We start from the raw sequence: 17,835 nt of genomic DNA on the forward strand, positions 1-17,835 counted from the left end.
TAGAGCTGAGCAGACATTCACTCTATTGTCAATCCAGTTACACACACAATACAGCAGCTACATGTTTGATCCTGTGTGTGTGTGTGTGTGTGTGTGTGTGTGTGTGTGTGTGTGTGGCAGAGTGAAGGAATGTGCCATACACAGGGGGGTGATGTCATAATAATGATGGAGTCTAATGGTAGAGAGAGAAATGACTCCAACACAGAGATTATGTCATCTCAGTCAAAGCTGTCAGGGACAACTTTTGGCTCTGTGATCACTCAAAACTCTGTCACGGAAATAGATTAATTATCCATATGAAAACTGTGAGAGCGCTGTTGTAAGTTGGCATAGAAACCAAAGAGGAGGACCACGATGTAATCACAACTGTCCTGTCCCTTCTCCTCCAGGTGCGTGGCGCACCGGCCATCGCCATTGTCGGCTGCCTCAGCCTGGCTGTGGAGCTGCGGGCAGGTGCCGGTGGTGATGACCCTGTGACCTTCATCAGGGAATCTCTGTGCCACCTGACCTCAGCCAGGCCCACCGCTGTCAACATGGGCCGCGCCGCCCGCGAGCTGATGGAGTTTGCTGAGAACGAGAGCATGGAGAAGAACTCGGAGCAGCTCAGAGAAAGGTGAGCTGGTTGGAGGGACGTGAGGGCCTCAAAGCTGAAGCTGGATTACAGCGGTCCCCAAGGGCCCCACGTTCACATATTCACTTAAATTGTTGTCATTTCATTAATTGAATTGAATTCAGTTGAATTTCACATGATGCATGTCCCCACATGTATTTGTGTTTAACTAAATTACCACAAATAGGTGGTCCTTTCTGTATACTGCGAATTTTTTCTCACTGCGCACAACTTCATCATTTACTTTTCCATTTGTCTCCATGATAACAATCAGGTCAGACCAAAAGCCTTGACATTTCTATTGACATCTGATTTACTGATTTAGTTTTGCCCAGTAATTCATTTAAAAGTACCATGTGGAATTCGATCACTGGTGATGCTATAGAGCAATGTTTTTATGAATGGGTCCCCATGTTTTGTGTGTAAACAATGGACACACATTCCCCCGGGTGATGTAATATACGTTCTTGTCTATTCCACTCATCTACGGGTGGCGGTTACACCAAATGCACCAGCGAAGGCAGAGAAGAAGACTGTTAGCAAATACGCAAAGATGTAAATGATGCGAGCTTCAAACCGTTTTCTGAGGGAGGAGCTGCATTTGCATTGGAAAAAACATTTGTTAGACCTCAAGGACACGCTGCATGTAAACAGAATCTTTGTTTGTTTTCAAGAAAACTCCACAGGACCCCTTTAATGCCAACAGACACTCCCATCTGCAAACAATCAGTATGTCAGTTGCTTACTGTGTAATGAGTCCTATCTGTAAAAGCTGGTGCTGTGAATTGAAATAATCTAAACTTGTCTTCTTCCCATGAGCATTTGATGCCGTTAGCAGCTGTTCTAGCACTTCCTCATTCAACACCAGCTGTAGGTGTCTTTCCGAAGAAGGTTGTGAAAGTTATCAGATCTTCTAAAAAGTGATAATTTGGGAAGCCCGTACACTATACAGTCAGTGTGGCAAAGAAACACCCTGAGTAGTGTTATTTTTACAGGGTTCATTTGCTCAGTTACACATGCAGACAAATGGGAAAGAAGCAAAACATATGTGAAGAGTCAAGAGAGATGTCTCCTCTGGTATTTATTGGAGAACGGGAAGCAGATGAACAGTGGCTGCTATGTTAGGACTATACACTTGAGTTTTGTGAGTATTTGCTCTGATACTGAAGCTCAGATCAGGTGTCAGCCAGATGTGCCTGATCCACATTAAATATACAGTTTCTTTGTCAATATCATTATAGAAGTCAGTCTGTCTGATACCAGTTAGAAATTTAGTCACGGCGGGCTGCCGAGTCCATGCCACGGCAGACCTGTCCTCAATTTACACTAACAATGACTCCACACAGAGAAATGCACAGATTTAAAACGTGGACAAAAAGAACGGCACTGGTGTCAGAGTGGGAGTTAATATAAGCAGATACCTCGAGTTGAGGGATCAGAATCAGTATCGAGGGGGTTGGATCGATTCTAGTCTTGGGTAATTGAAACTACTTGGATCTCCCTTTCCTCCCATCACAGGCAGTAAATGTTGTGCTGGGTGATGAATCTGTGTAGCTAAAAAATCGCAGTGCAGCAGAGCAGATGTGAAGCGTTCTGAGTTAATCATGTTTCACTGTGAACCTGTAAATATTCTACAGGCAGTTGAGCACTGGCCACTTGCATAGTCGGGGCTACAGAATAGAACAGTGGGGCGAATTGCACTTGGATGATTCTTGGTTCTGAAAACTCGGTGTGAGTTGAACTAGAGGAGGAGAATCTCTAATGATTTTGTGTGCACACCATGATGATTGAGAAAACTGGAGGAGAACATGAGGAGGGAAAAATGTGATTGAGACATGGTAGGGGAGAGAAGGTAAGATCATGGATTAGAGAAGGAGAGAAAGAGATGGTCAGTTGGGACAAACGGAAACATGCAGCCATATTGTATCTGTAGACTTGATGGACACATTAAGTTCACAGTGGCAGACGGGGAGGGGGCCTCTTCTCATTTTCCACCTATTGTGGTCCCCTCTTCTACAGTGTAATTGCCTGGATCGAAGACATGCTGGAGCGTGACGTCAACGACAACAGGAAGATCGGTAACTATGGCGCTCAGCACATCCTGTCTGGCGTCCCGCGGGACTCTGTTACCATCCTCACACACTGCAACACTGGCTCGCTGGCCACAGCTGGATACGGGACTGCGCTGGGTAAGACTGGAACTGTGGGTGTGAATGAGAAAAGAGGGTGATTGTTAAAATTGTTATGGAACTGTAACTGTAATAATGTGCGCTGTTTATGCGTAGGCGTGGTGCGAAGCCTCCATGCGCTGGGCAGGCTGAAGCGTGTGTACTGCACAGAGACGAGACCATACAACCAGGGATCCAGGCTGACGGCGTATGAGGCGGTAGCAGAGGGAATCCCTGCTACACTCATTACAGACAGCATGGCAGCCCTCACCATGAGAGAAATGGACATCACAGGTGTGTGTCTGTCAACTCTCATCCCGAGCTCTCTCTCCTCTTTTTTATTTGAGCTCTCTCTCTCTCTCTCTCTCTCTCTCTCTCTCTCCCCCTCCCCTTAACACTTTCTTTATGTCTCCCTCTCAGCTGTGGTGGTGGGTGCAGACAGGGTGGTTGCCAACGGTGACACGGCCAACAAGGTGGGCACGTACCAGCTGGCTATCGCTGCAAAGCACCATGGGATTCCCTTCTATGTGGCCGCACCCAGCACGTCGTGCGACTTGAGCCTGGAGAGTGGCAGGGACATCATCATCGAAGTGCGCCCCCCTGAGGAGCTCACCAGTATAAACGGAGTCCCCATTGCTGCCCCGGGTGAGAAGTGCAGGCTGTTAGTGGTTTTTGCACTGGGGAGGAAAAGACGCACAAAAGTGTTTTTAGAAATCTAAAGTGACTGTAACGCAGATACAAATATGTAAAAAGAGTGAGCGCAGCAGAGGATTGACAGTGAGGAGAAAACATCAGGCTTGGAGAGCTGGATGAGTGTGGCCCACTTCCAGTGTCTGCCCTAAGCCTTAAGCACTGAACCCTCACGACTTCGATTGACATCACATGCAGTGTAAGTGCTGGCGTGAAAGAGGCTGCGAGGGCTGCAAACGCTGCACGACGAATGAACTGCACTTTGTGAAATCGCGTTAACCTGCACAAAGACATTTTTGTGGTCAGTAAAGTGTGAGGCTCCGATTTCAGAAAGTGCTTGCTTCTATGTGCTTGTAAAATTGCTCTTGAAGGCGCGTTGGGCCCGGGGTGTTTTATGACTTCATTAGACAGCGACAGTAGAGAAATGAAAGGACACGAGGGAGATGCAGAATGACATGCCACATGGGTCCCAGGCCAGATTCAAATCAGGTATGTTGCAGTTCAAAGCCTGAGTCTGTAAGAGTGGACACTGGGTGTGTGTTTTAGGTGAGTTTGTGAGAGCTGAAAAGAGTCATTCGATCTATAATTACGTTGCCAGAGCAGAGAGGTGTTCGGTGACATCATAGTAATTAAAGCACACTCATTTAATGAGCACACTGGCCCCTGGAGAGGAGGAGGAGGAGGAGAGGAGGGCGTGTGCTTGTACGTTACATTTCCCTATCTATTAAACTTTCCTCCTTGCCTCTTCTCTGGTCCTTCCTGTAAATGGCATTTTAAAAAACTGCTTTGTTCTGGTTTTTTTTTTGTTTTTTTTTAAAGATTTGCTTGTGTAAATTTGCCTTTGAGAGTTTACAGTGTAGAGAGAGATGAAACAAAGGTCCCCCAGCGGGGAATCCAACCATGGATGGTTGGATTGTTTAGTATGCACCTTGACCATTTGGCCACTGGACACCCTTAAAGTATAAGGCAGCAGTTATTCTATATTTTTCTTACAGCCAACAAATCCCATTAAAAGACCAGCAATGAACTGATTGTAATAAGAAATATTGCCTGTGTAGACAAAGCCTGATAAATACATCTCACTCATTCCACGATTGTTTCCTGCAGGTATCGAGGTGTGGAACCCGGCGTTCGACGTGACTCCTCACCAGCTCATCACAGGAGGCATCATCACAGAGCTGGGAGTCTTCCTCCCCTCTGAGCTCCAGGCGGCGCTCACCGGTCGCCTCACTGCCCTCTAGAGCCACTCAGCCCCTCCTGCTGGTCCGTGTGCACCACTGCACCTTAACGTCAGACACTCAAAGACACTCTCATCTCACCACAGAACACACACTCACACACACACACACACAGACACGCACACAGACACGCACACAAACATGGTTGTCGTTTGATTTCATTTTGATAAACGCACAGTCACTGTTACATGTCAGTGGTGCACACAGAAGAAAAAATGTTCTTCAGTCTCTTACTCACCCACACACAAATACACACTAATTCACTGCAGGGAGTCAAGCAGACACACATGTGCAGTCTCCCCTTTCTTTTATGTCTGTCTTCTTCTTGTTTTTTTTTGGTCTCTCTATTTCACCTTCTCCCAAGTTTTCCATCCCATCTCTCATTCCCTCTCACCGCCTCTTTGTCTGGCTTCTGCGTTAACGAATAGCTGGACTCTATTCCTTAAATTCTATTTGGCAATCTGTTTTTATGAGTCATTACTGAGGTAATTTTTCAGGGCTTCTTCAACTACAAACAAAAAAAACTTCCACAAAGGCTAAGACATGACTGATTTTTCAAAGTAGTGATTTCAATTAGCCATGGTTTCTAAAATGCTGCTACCCACTTGTAAATATACATATCCTGGCTGTTAGTGTGTACATATGTAGAAAACTAACCCCTGCTAGGAAAAGGTACTGCTATTTTAACCAAATATGTGGTTATTTAAAATTTTAAATTTGACATCAAAAATGTTATATTAACATTTAATTTCTTTTGTTCTGTGTTGAAAACTTTTGTAGAGGAATAATCCAAATTTATAGCTCATAGATTTTACAACCAAAAATTGTTAGTGGTATTAAAAATCCTATTTCACTCACACTTTTTACCCTGTGCGGCAAAATTTTGAACAAGTAGAATTTTTCGATCGGTCCTCGTTAGCTGAAGCCTATGACAATACACAACTGTATTTATACCTCATTCCTTGTTTCTAACTTGCTATTTCCAGTTCCAGCATATCATACCACACTTGTATTATCATAATGTACTTGTGTATATATATATATATATATATACATATATATATATACATATATATATGTAACCATACTTATTTCCGCACCGTACTGATATTCACTATACTGCACAGCACACTCTATAAGACTGAAACATCTCTAAAAAGGAATCGGTGTCATTTTTGCCATGACAGCTTTTGCTGTGAGCTGAGAAGTTTCTAATGATGTTGTATTTCTGTAATACAGGCATCACAATTAAAGGAATAGTTCACCCCAAAATGAAAGTTTGGTTATCTGCTCACTTGCACGTCAATCAAGACTTTACTGTTTGTGTAACCACAAAATACCAGGACAGCTTATTATGGTTCCTGTAAGTCAGGGTTATCAAAAATGATGTTTAAATTTTACAGCCTGGAAGAATGCAAAAAAAAAAAAATCTAATAATAACCTTAATATCTTCATTATATTTCCTATAACACTGCATTTTCCATTTCAACTAGAGCAGCGTCAAAACAATACAAGAAAAGCTAAATATTGTACTTTAAAGCTGCACTAATCAATTATTTTACGGTCTTGCTCATAGTGATGAACCGAGGTGAATTTTCACCTGACTCTGCAGTCGCCCTCGGCTCTGTGGAGTGTTCTAGCTGTTTTACCTGAATCAACCAAAAAGCAGGTAAAGAAAGTTGAGGACTACATACATAGTGGCACATTTAGCAGTTACAGAGCCAGATATCTCCCTCAGGAGTTGGAGACTAAAAGAGCTGCAGGGGGAGTAAATATTGGGCTTACAATTGTCAGTTGGACACAAACATTGCTCCAAATGAATGTTTCTATTGTCTGTGTCCACAGGATGTGTAAATAAGCAACTGTTTGCTAAAAAATCAGATACAGCTGACTGACTTCCAGCTCAACAGACTGCTCCACCTTATCAACTTAAATGTTGTTGATGATGTTAATGTTGTGTTTACAGGTTTAGAGACCCACAGTGTTGACATCATGCAGGTGCAGAGTTTGCCAAAGTTTCTATAGAAACAAATAGATTTTTAAAAAGAACATTTGTGTCTCAGACTTCTTCAGAAACTTGCGGGGTGAGCAATGATCAACTTCATGTCTTTATTCTGGGGTGAACTGTTCCTTTAAGATTGGTGGGGTGTTTTCGACACTGCAGTGTCCCTCTGCAGGTGTGTACATCTGAAAACACATGGCGTGATGCCACCAACCACCAGAATGTAATATTCAACTCAGATTAACTTGCTTTAGTCGGGGGCTGTGATCAGGCCAGACTCCAGACACTAAGTCACGTCTTGCCTTTGTGCTCACTTCAGAATGTGTTTTAACTATTTGGATTAATTCCTTCTCAGAACTGAAATGCTGTTTTACTCCAGACTGACTTTCAGCCCAGCAGACTGCTCTATGAGGTTAGGGCCATGGGCAGCTAAGGATGACACAAAGGGTTTTCTCCGTAGTTACTGACTGACGTATCTAACCCTGTCAGCCATGAGTTTGTCTCTTCTTGGTCCTGATGATGGCAGAACAGGATTAAAAACAGGAATAGAAGGGAGACAAACCCTATATTGTTGGCGTTTATCAGATTAATCTAGTGCTGAATCAGAAAAATAATCAGTTGTTATATATAAATCGTTGAATCGTGTGAATATTTGCGACTTTTATTAGTCTTATATTTCTGTAAATGGAATATACTTGTTATTGGGGAAAGAACATTTTTCGGACACTACAAGCAAATTATTACTAAATTATTACTTGATGAATCAAAACATAATTGACAGATTAATAAAGAAAGTAATCATTCATTTTAGTCGTACCCTCATCGTGCGCCAACATTGACTCTCTGGTTGAAAAATAACATTGCAGAACCCAGTTTTAAAACCTGACACTGACATTGTATTTACCCATAAGCAATAGACTGTTATGACTTTTAAAACACAAGTAATTTTTCTGTGACAGGTGTGTGGTGAGTTACTGCAGTTATGTCACCTGGCTAATGATCCTACAATGCATTTAGCGTCATAGAAAAAGTCCCGGATATCTCGACCTGTATGGGACGCACCGACTCGCTGTACTGAATGTCACAGGGCCCTCACTGCCTTACAGGTGCAGCACCAATATGTCATAACAGGAGAGACAGCAGACCCTCAGTCCTTCTTCCGCCCCGATTAATATCACATAGCCGCACCGCCATCTCATCAAGCTCTAAGAGATCTGGAGAAAATCTCAGTGAGTGCATTTACACACTAATACTCTACTACTGTGACATGTAAACACATCGTATCCAGGTTTCTGATCTTTCTACACCATGTGTGCAAGTGAGTCAGTAAATTATTATCCAATACGGGTGATCAGACTGGAAGTTCAAACAGCCAGACACCAACCTGCACTCATCCTCAACCTCACTTACACACTTTTTCCTAGTCAAAACCTGATGCCTACATTACCCACAACGCATTTCTCGTATGTTATTCTCATATTGGTAAATGTAGCCTGGAGGATCAGAGCCATGATAAATCTCCCCTAATTTCATACTAACACACATGAAAATGTACTGTCTGATTTTTGTGCTTGAATTTCTCAGTGAGCTTGATGAGACAGAGCTGTGGCCACACAACACGCCAGTCTACCCTCCTACCACCCCGTCAGTGATCTCACACACTACCTTTGTTGACTTCATCATTCTCTTCATTCATTTAAAGATGTGGCAAATACACAATACACACTTTCTACTTACAGGACCGCTGAGAGGTCTAGATGAAACACCCCCCCAAAAAAAAGCTTAATATCAATGATAATAATTGCAGTATCTATAGTGTCATTGTCCATATCTTTAAAAAGCTGTAATATAAGCTCGCTCCTTCCTTCACTTTCATCTTCCTCCTCATCCCTCTTTGTTCCTCCTCTGTCCACCCATCAAACCTCAATTCACAAAGATGCTGGTAGGTCACACACGAGCATAAAACACACTTGTGTATTTGAATTTTCTTTCTTTGTTTTGTACAGTTTAAGACACGTTTTGGGGGCAATGTTAGACAATGTTCCAGACATTATGTAGCAACTCTGTGGCCGTCAGACCTGCAGCATATTATTTCTTTCTAAATCTTTAAGAAGTATGAGATTTTTCTTTGTCTGTACATCATTATTATAACTGTTTGGCTGTGGTTTGTTGTTTTATTTCATGACATTGTGATTTGTAGTGACTAGGCCATTAGTACACCACACTGGGGAGGCCTCCTCAACCATACACACTACCTCTCCGTCTGCCCACACGGACTCAAACACTGAAATGCATGAACACGAGCACTAAACGTGCCAGGCTGCAGCAGAGAAGATCGACAGATTGCAGAAAATAAAAATCTGGTCTAAAATTCTCCACATCTCACTAATGTTTGTATCTTGAACCCAAAGTGACAGATAATTTGTGGCGGTGCTTTTAGTTTGCCAAAGTAGCCTACATTCAGGCTAGTGTGTTATGTTGGGTTGCAGCTGAATAGTGTCTAGATTTATGCTATGTTTTTACACCATGTATTTGAAGCAGCAGCAATATAGTACTATATTAAAAAAAAAAAAAAATTTTTAAAAACGTTCCACCATCGTCCCCTTGAGAAGCCCGACACATGCCTAGTAGTCAGGTGCCAAAATTCAGCGCTGCTTGCCACTATTTTCCACATTGATTTGATTAATCAAAGCGGCTGCTTGTGTATTATCAAATGATTATTATGGCCTGCAATTACCGTGGAAGGAGTGTTGTTCAGATGGCCTCTTTAAGTGCAAGTATGTTATTGTTGTTATTGATAATCACTTGATTTGGGTTTAATTTTGTAACGTGGAAATGGTTAAAACTGGGTTTTTTTTATATATATGTATATGAATATAATTCTGTAAAGTGCAGTCATGAATTAAGAGATTTCTCTTTCACATCAATACAGTAAAAAGAATAAAACCACAGTGAAAATAATTGTTTTTGTCTGCCTCAAACACACGGAAACATATTATGTTACAAAAAGACAGTAGGTGGCGGTAATGAAACAAACGAAGATGAAAACCACCGGTTAAGGGACAGCAGAAGAAGAAGCGCTTCGTGTATTTCCGGTTAGCAAAAATGGCTCAGGGTAAACAAAAGTTTAAAGCTCAGCGGCCAGGAGCCTCCAAGAAAAACCAACAAAACAAACAGAAAGGACCGAAGAAAGGAGGTATGACATCACACCCGTTATTTTCTGAGTTGCTGAAAAGGCGAGGAGGCCATTTTTAGTCCAACAGGGTCGACATGTGAGCTGCACGGAAACAGCTGAACACGTTGTTGAAGTGACTCGAGTCTCAATATTTCTTATATCCAGCACAAATTGTTAGGACACGGCTTGACAACAGTTATACTTCTCCCTGTATGATGTCAATGGTGATTGTAAATGAAAAATTCAATGTCAATATGACTTCGCCCATGTCTAATGTCAAATGTCACGAAGGTGTCTGAAAGACATCAAGGACATTACCTGCCATGGAGTGATGTGTGACCCAGCTGTAGCCACAGTAAGAGAGAATAGGGAGCTTCATTTTTGGCAACACGATATAAAGCAAACCATTGTAATAATACACTCACTTGCCAGTTTAGTAGGTGCACCTAGCTAAAACTAATGCAGTCTTATACAACAGCACATAATGTCCATGAATTTTCAGACATAGACAAATTTTATTTTAATCAAGGTAATGGTCCATATCATTTGTTGGCCTGTTAATGGTGCCATCTCCCCTTTGTGCACGTGTCAGCATTGTGGTTGTCTGCCAGAAACTCAAAGTTAACTTTTTATGCAGTTTAAAGCCTTGTCTTTATGATATGATATACTTTTTCAACCTCAGTTGTTTTTAACTACATATTTTAACTGGGTGAAGGATTTTAGATTATCAGAGAAACAAGCTGAGCAGTTTTCTTTCCTTTGTAAAGGGAGGATCATCGCGCCCAAGAAGGCTCAAGTGGTTCAGCAACAGAAACTGAAGAAGGTGAGGGCAATTTAAAGAAAAGTGACAGTTACATTTTGTCTCTACCCAGCTCCTTCAATCTGAATTTAACAACGAATACATTAGCGAGCAAGATGGATTACCTAACTTTAACTGTGCTGTTCCCTGAAGGGTTTAGAAGTTGCCATCAGGAACAAGATTGAGCAGGAGGTGACCCAGAGGGCCAGCTCCTCCCTCCACAAGCCACTGAGTGTGGTTAAAGGGTCTGAAAGTAAAGGCAACCCAGGAGCAGCCCGTCCAGGAAGCAGCTCCAAGTAGGACCAGATACAACACCTCGCACCTACAGACCTGAATCTGATGATGTTACAACACAAAGGACTGAGTTGAAGCATCAGTGAGCTAAATTTAATATTTCAAATGTAACCTGTCCTGTTCCCAAGTCACTCACTGTTTGACGCATATAGAAATAATCAGACATACTTGTAAAGATGCTTGTTTAAGTTCATCAAAGACACATTCAAAACAAGAGACAAGACATTTTTGGATGAAATGCATCACAGGGTCATGAACATTACATAAACATCCACTGGGTGGCATTACAGGACTTTACACTTTACACTGTAATGATTAAAACAAAGGACATTAAAACGTAATTCTACTTGGAAAAGGTATTCTGTCACATTTTTGTATAGTCATCACTATATAGAAAATTAATAAGGATAATGAGATTCAGAGCTCTCTGAGAACGAAATGGGCTTGACAAAAAGGTTTGATGGTGTTGTGTCAGTTCATTGTCTTTATTCCAATCCAGCTGTGAGGATGTTCTCACACACAAGGAGTAGGGTCTGTGAAGATGATCATAGTAGCAGAGAAAGTGAAAAGCAAATGAATTTCAGCATTCAACTCAAATATTCCTGCAGCTGTCACTGTCCTTTCAAATATGTTCAAGACACTTTGCAAGTGTAAATTCCAGCCACTGCTGATCACTTCTGTAAATATTTAATGGTATTGAAACAATCTGTTGTGAGCAGGGTGGGAACGTGGCCTGGAAAATACAGCACAGATGATTGAATCCATCCAGATCATGTGCAGTAAAACTGATTTGGGTGTTTCCATCAAATTTTTCAAATGTGAGAAATTAGAAGTGGGTTTCTCATTAGGATTTTATTGTTTGTTTAACAATACACTTTCCATTAGCTGATTGAATGCAAAGTTTTTGTAAGTGCTTTATTTTTTTGAATGGAGTATTTTAATTAAATATTATTTTGAGAATTGTTCTGTGTTTATCCTCCAATATTTATTTTTTTCAGATGTTTGGTAAGGAGGTTGGCATTTCTTTTCTGTCAACCAGCAAAGTCCAGCAATGGCTTCAGAAGGCAGATGATTTTAGAATAACAGACGTCAGCTAAATCAAGGCTCAGTGAAATTCTTTTTCACACTGACAGTGTTGACAAGTGTCTTCGTCACATATTTCGATGAGCTCCGACTGATGGTTCTCCTGAGCTGGCTTCATGGAGAGTCCAGTACTTTCTTGTTTGTTTTACTGTAGTAATATTGTTTTGTAATAGAATGAATATCCACAAATCTAGCCATCTGCAATAGTCAGACGGAGCGTGATGGTGTTAAGACTCTTCCAGTCATGAGTAGCCTGAGGCCAAACACTGTTTAGATATTAACATACACTCTTACTCTGTGGCAGAGTAAGTTTGGCAAGCTGCTACCAGAACAATAGAGTTTATAAAGAGTGTAAAAAAAACAACAAATATTAAATACAACATTATAGATTCTCTTTACTGAGGTATTTATTTAAATCCTTTGTTAATGTCACTCAGAGCTTATGTAGTCCAGAGGCACAATGTAGCTGCGTTTACAATTAAGCTTCATAATTATGAGGTTTCTATGTTCGACTTTTTAACGATGCCTACAACTCAATGTCATAACAGTAACAGCATGCATCCTGTTTACAGTGCACAAGGGCCGCACAACTATATGAAAAACAATCACAAAACAAGCTAGTTGTTAAGATAAATGCTAAAATACAATCAACATGTCCAGCAGTACAACTTCCTCAGCACTTATTTCTAAAGCAGGTCTGTGGTAAGAAACAGCGTATGTTTAGAAAGCCTTAATGGCCTCCATGCAGTGATGGGAGCGCAGGAAGCGAGGGAAGGAGTCTTTGGCCATCAGACTGTAGATCCTCTGCTGCGCCTTCATGAATGTGTCAGCACATGGAGAGTCGATGGCACTCAACAGAGCGTCACGGGTCTCACCGTCCAGGTTTACCTGTAAGGGAAAAAGCAGGGTATCAAAAGAAGCTCTTCAATATTAATCTACTCCTCATCCTTTCATGTGTTAAACTGTTGCCAGACATCCATCGATCTTGATTCTCTGTGGTCATCTTATATCACGTTCTCCTCTCCACCAACCTCCTGCTGAGCGTCAGCGTTGATAAACTGGCTGAACATGCTGCTGGCCTTGATTTTCTGCAGGTTTGAAGGTGAAAACCTGTAGTCCTCACACGCCAGCCAGAACTCGAGGTTCTCCTCACTGAACTCTGAACGCAGGAACCCACGAAACGCCTCCAGACCGCCTGCAGGAGCCAGAGGGAGCAAACAAGATGAGACAAATCAAAAAGAGTCGATGTAAAACAAAAGGGAAGCCATGGAAAGTCATGGTGCCAATCATTATCTTAACCCTTGTTAGTAACCCTTTAACATTTTCAGGAGGTGACTGTAAGTACATGTAGTTGTAAAAGGTAAAGATTGTCCAGGCATCGGGAAACTAAGATTGAAATTTGTCCACATCTTATGAATGAGTATCAATGTATTTGGCATAGATGTAACACTTAAGTGTTAAATGTTGTGTAATAGAAGCACAAGTAGAGAAGACTCATGACGTCAAACAACTGACTGACTGTTATACAACAGTAATAATAGCTCCAGCAAAACCTGTAGGAGTGTGTTGAATTGAGCCAGTGTTCAACTTCTTATTTGTAAGAAGATGAATGTATTATTTCTTCCTCTAAAGGTTACATAGTGTCACTAATATTAACAATGATATTTATTTTCCATAGTCTTGGTCAGCCAAAAGTAAATATTGTAATGTTTACAGCAGGTTCTGTTGAAATGTATGCAACAGTAAAAATTAAGTGGCTATTATTTCATTGAATAATTACACCGTGTATATGGTGATATACTGCACCTGTGGTATTAGTGTTGTAAAGAACAAAGATGTGTACAAACACAAATGGTGCAAGGTATGCAGCTGCTGTGCAAACTTAAACAGGTGGTTTCTTTTTTGCATTTATATATATATATATATTTGCATTCAGAATAAATTTCCAATAAGAGAGAAAGACAATTATTCACAGCAGATGTTTTGAGTTGTCATAGTAGAAAAAGCACAGGTGTTACTAATAACATTAGCAATGTCTCTGTTCCATTCAAGTGTTCCTGTAAGTCGTGACAGTGTGACAGTGAGTCATGTGCACAACACCAGGACCCTGACACTGAAGCTGACTTCAGAAGTGATAAAAAATAAATAAAAGGAAGACTGTCTTACTTTTGCTGTTTAGTAGAGTTTCCAGGTCCTGAAGAGTTTTTCCGTCCTGAACCCTGAGAAGAGACAGAAACAATCCAAATTCAGCTTCACTGTGAGCGGATTTACTGCTTATCATAAAATACAGGTTTCGGTAGGGTTACCTGTGTTTGTGGTGCGTCTCAGCCAGATGGCTTAACTTCACCCGCAAATCTTTGGCCCTGAAACACACAGATAGATGAAAGAAATCACACCAGGCTCTGCACACAACACTTCATAATGCAAACTCCACATTATGAAACAGCTTATTCACACACAAAACATGATGACCCCGCTGAATACTTACTTCTCCAGACATGAGGAGGGCAGGGAGGAGAGTCCCTTACACATTGAGGTCTGCGGTCTTAGAAAACCAGCAAAGGGAAAATGAACAGACTAAGCTGGGTTTGATCCCTGTGGGCAATTTATTCTGACTTTTCTTCCATCAGGTAACCTCCAAAACTACACTGAGCTGCTCTTATATAGTCGACCTGGAGCTATCTGATATGTCAATCTGCTCCGCTCAGACCAGCAGGTGCAGAGAAGATGAATAGAGATGAAAGCAGCTGAATGACACAGGTGGTGTACGTGCACACAGTCCGTGTAGGTCTGTCAACAGGACGATACAAATGCTATGATGCAAGTCAGCATTTAGAACAGGAAAATGAATGCAAGGGGGTCTGCACTTTGTGTGTGGTCAGGGATCATTAAGAGACTTAAAAGTGTGATGTAAACAAAACCAGCACTGGTGTTCAGAGTGTTTATAACAGGAGAATAAAGTGATGAGGGACCAGCAGGTGGGCTGGCTACATCACTCATCTCAGGAGAGTCAGACAACTGCAGGCTGGAGAGGAGTGTGTTTCATAATGATGGACAAAATAGGAAAGAATAAGGCAAGCAAAGTCATCACACATCACTTCTGCAATAACAGTAATACCTGTATATTATTCCTCTCATTTTCTCTGCTCTTCTGATTAGTTTCCTCTTGGCTGCAGTCAGTGCCTCTCTGTATATGTCATATAAAACTATAAAAATGTCACTTTAAGGAGTAATGTCTAATTTTGTTCAAATATTTGTCTGTGCATGGAGTGTGTGTGTGTTGTTGTTGTATAGTATATGGTCAGGAATGAAGGCCCAAATGCTCAGATGTATTTCCATACATTTTAAAACGTGTCTGGAGGCGATCTATGTACCAATATAATTCTGTAAAAAATACTGTTACAATAAAAAGTACAAAAGTATAATCAACAGAAAAAAAATGTTTATTGAAAGTACTTGTTCGGCAGAATGGTCCCATTAAGAGTTTTTTATTATTGATGGCCCTTATAGTACTGGATTATTATTAATGCATTTACATATAAGCAGAATTTTAATGTCAATGAGGCATTAATTTTAACTCCTTCATATGTGTTTATTATTTTCCATGATAATGAATTATATTTGATCAGTTTATGATATACCACATCAAAGTTTGGCAAAAAATCTTACCCTTCTTCACTGTGAGGGACTTTGAAACTGGATTACTAAAAAACTACACAAATAGTCTGAGAAGTACTAAATCCAAAAATATAAAGTTGATGAACTACTTTTGAAAGAAATTGTTCTGTATCCCAAATTAAAATTAGGCGAAAGGGATTGTTTTGGTACGCAGTACAAGTAAGTAAAGTACACAGTTAAAGTAGTTCAAAGTACTTTGCCAGTAGACTTAGACATACTAGGTGCAGCAGTAGGTGTATTGATTATTGAAGAAATGTTTTTATCCTGAATTGAAGTGAGGAAAATGTTTTATTCTTCCTCTCGGGAAGGGACTTGGTCCCTGTTAGGGACAAAAGACAAGCTAGCTCAGGTTCACTTTTCAAAAGAAGGGTTTTATTTCATCCAAAACATGTCTGTGATGGCTTTATCCACAATCAAACAATTTAAATAATAGAATATGGTGATATTCATCCAGTCTCACCACACTTAACATACAAACTCAAACAGCTTTACAGTTTCACATACACTCCCACAGCATTATCACAGTCTCTGGTAGGTTTCTTTGCAGTCACTTTAAGTCACATAAAACAGTTGGTTTATTGTTACATTTTGACACCACGCTGTATTCTACATGAGGCACGCATGTTTGGTTTACATTGCTCTGTCATTATCAGTTTGAATAAGTTTAATTAACTAATTTCTGGTTGTCTTTGAGTTACTGTGTCTGCTGTGTCCGTCCTCCTTCCAGGTTTGGCCAAAAGAGGCGACTGAGGGTGGAGGTCACTTAATCACAGAGGCCCAAGAAACTGAGCAGACCAAGGGCTGTGTCAACATCTTGTATTTGAGAGGCTGTGAACACGATTTATCCCCAACAGTTAATGCAACATAGCCCAAGTGTGTCTCAAGATAATTTAAACGTTTCTCTGAGTGTTTCAGGGGAACTGGAGGCATCACGTAGCCTGTGTGTGTCAGTGGAGACAGCAAGGCTTGACAAACAGGAGATAGATAGTGAAGAGGAAATGAAGAAGACATCGAAGACAACAATTTAAAAAAAAAACTAGACAACATAGAAAACTTTTTGTCCAACCAGGAGCTGCCCCAGCTTCAATCTCTGACAGAGAAATGAATACTTCAAATTGAAAGACTGATGGCAGAATTTAATGCTCTGCAGGCAGATCAGGAAATGAGAATCGCAAGCATCGAGAGACGCACTGCTGAGCTGGCCCAGGTACGATCTGTGACAGAGCAATAAAGATTTCAAATTGAAAGAATGACAGAATTTCATGCTCTGGTGGAGGAAATTATAAGTCCAAACAACAAGAGCCTCACTGCTAACTAGGCCCATCTTGAAAATCTGATGGAGACAAAACAAAGAGAGAATGAAAGTCTGAGAGCAGAACTACATGCTGTGCAGGAAAATGAGGAAAAGAAAAATGCAAAGAACAAGAGCCCCATTGCTGACAAGGCCCATCTTGAGAGAGAAAGTGAAAAGTCTGAGAGCAGAATGTCGTACTGTGCAGAAAAAGACAAATGCATAGAACAGCCTCACTGCTGAGGTGGCCCATCTTCAAAATCTGATTGAGACAAAACACAGAGAGACTGAAAGTCTGAGAGCAGCAGTGAGTAATCTGCAGTACAGACTGGAGGACGCTCAGCAACAAATCTTGACTAGAGATGAACTAACAAAACAGGGGAATTACTTCTAAGCAGCAAGTGACACAGGTATGCTGGAGGTGCTCTGATTCTTGTCGGAAAACGAGTCACACTGGACTGCACTTGTGACAGGTGTGCTCGCTGCATCACGTACAGTGCGTCCAGGTGCTGGTGAGTGTTTCTGGGGTCAGTGAAAGATGGTACCTGTTCCTTTCAGCTCAGTTCAACAGCTAAAGGTACAAATGTTAAAACCACGATCCTTAAAAACTGAAGGGGGAAAAACGTTAGGTGCTGTCAAGGTTTCTAGAGACGGGAGCCGAGCTTTTACGACGCAATGGTAACGTAAAGCATAAGATGGAACCAGACCATCTACACACAGTAAAGTTTTAAAAGCATAAAATGTATATGAAGACTGATATGAAAAGGCTGCCACGTGTATGGGATAGATGATTTTTCTGAAATACTT

At 41.1% G+C, this 17,835-nt stretch overlaps 3 protein-coding genes across 3 annotated transcripts in view; 2 read left to right on the forward strand and 1 right to left on the reverse strand.

The window, feature by feature from the left end:
- Positions 1-9,669, forward strand: part of mri1 (methylthioribose-1-phosphate isomerase 1) — a 10,633-nt gene extending 964 nt beyond the window's left edge. The window contains exons 2-6 of the mRNA XM_023422036.2: positions 390-613; positions 2,630-2,799; positions 2,896-3,072; positions 3,199-3,423; positions 4,576-9,669. Coding sequence (XP_023277804.1) covers positions 390-613; positions 2,630-2,799; positions 2,896-3,072; positions 3,199-3,423; positions 4,576-4,709 — 930 coding nt within the window. The 3' untranslated portion in view covers positions 4,710-9,669. The remainder of the gene's footprint in view (positions 1-389; positions 614-2,629; positions 2,800-2,895; positions 3,073-3,198; positions 3,424-4,575) is intronic.
- Positions 9,670-9,760: 91 nt separating this feature from the next.
- On the forward strand, positions 9,761-11,938 carry cunh19orf53 (chromosome unknown C19orf53 homolog). Its single transcript, XM_023422038.2, has 3 exons — positions 9,761-9,904; positions 10,651-10,706; positions 10,836-11,938. The coding sequence occupies exons 1-3, from the start codon at positions 9,814-9,816 to the stop codon at positions 10,980-10,982; spliced, it is 294 nt and encodes a 97-aa protein (XP_023277806.1). The 5' UTR covers positions 9,761-9,813; the 3' UTR covers positions 10,983-11,938.
- Positions 11,939-12,448: 510 nt separating this feature from the next.
- On the reverse strand, positions 12,449-14,700 carry LOC111666654 (regulator of G protein signaling 5). Its single transcript, XM_023422037.2, has 5 exons — positions 14,548-14,700; positions 14,366-14,422; positions 14,226-14,278; positions 13,091-13,254; positions 12,449-12,947 (listed from the first exon to the last, which is right to left on the reverse strand). Exons 1-5 carry the CDS (start codon positions 14,589-14,591, stop codon positions 12,780-12,782), a joined length of 486 nt encoding a protein of 161 aa, XP_023277805.1. The 5' UTR covers positions 14,592-14,700; the 3' UTR covers positions 12,449-12,779.
- Between the last annotated feature and the right edge of the window lie 3,135 nt (positions 14,701-17,835).

The sequence above is a fragment of the Seriola lalandi genome, unplaced genomic scaffold (assembly GCF_002814215.2).
Source record: "Seriola lalandi dorsalis isolate HSWRI2012SDOR001 ecotype SW California unplaced genomic scaffold, Sedor1 jcf7180002054678, whole genome shotgun sequence".
In the NCBI taxonomy this organism is placed as follows: Eukaryota; Metazoa; Chordata; class Actinopteri; order Carangiformes; family Carangidae; genus Seriola; species Seriola lalandi.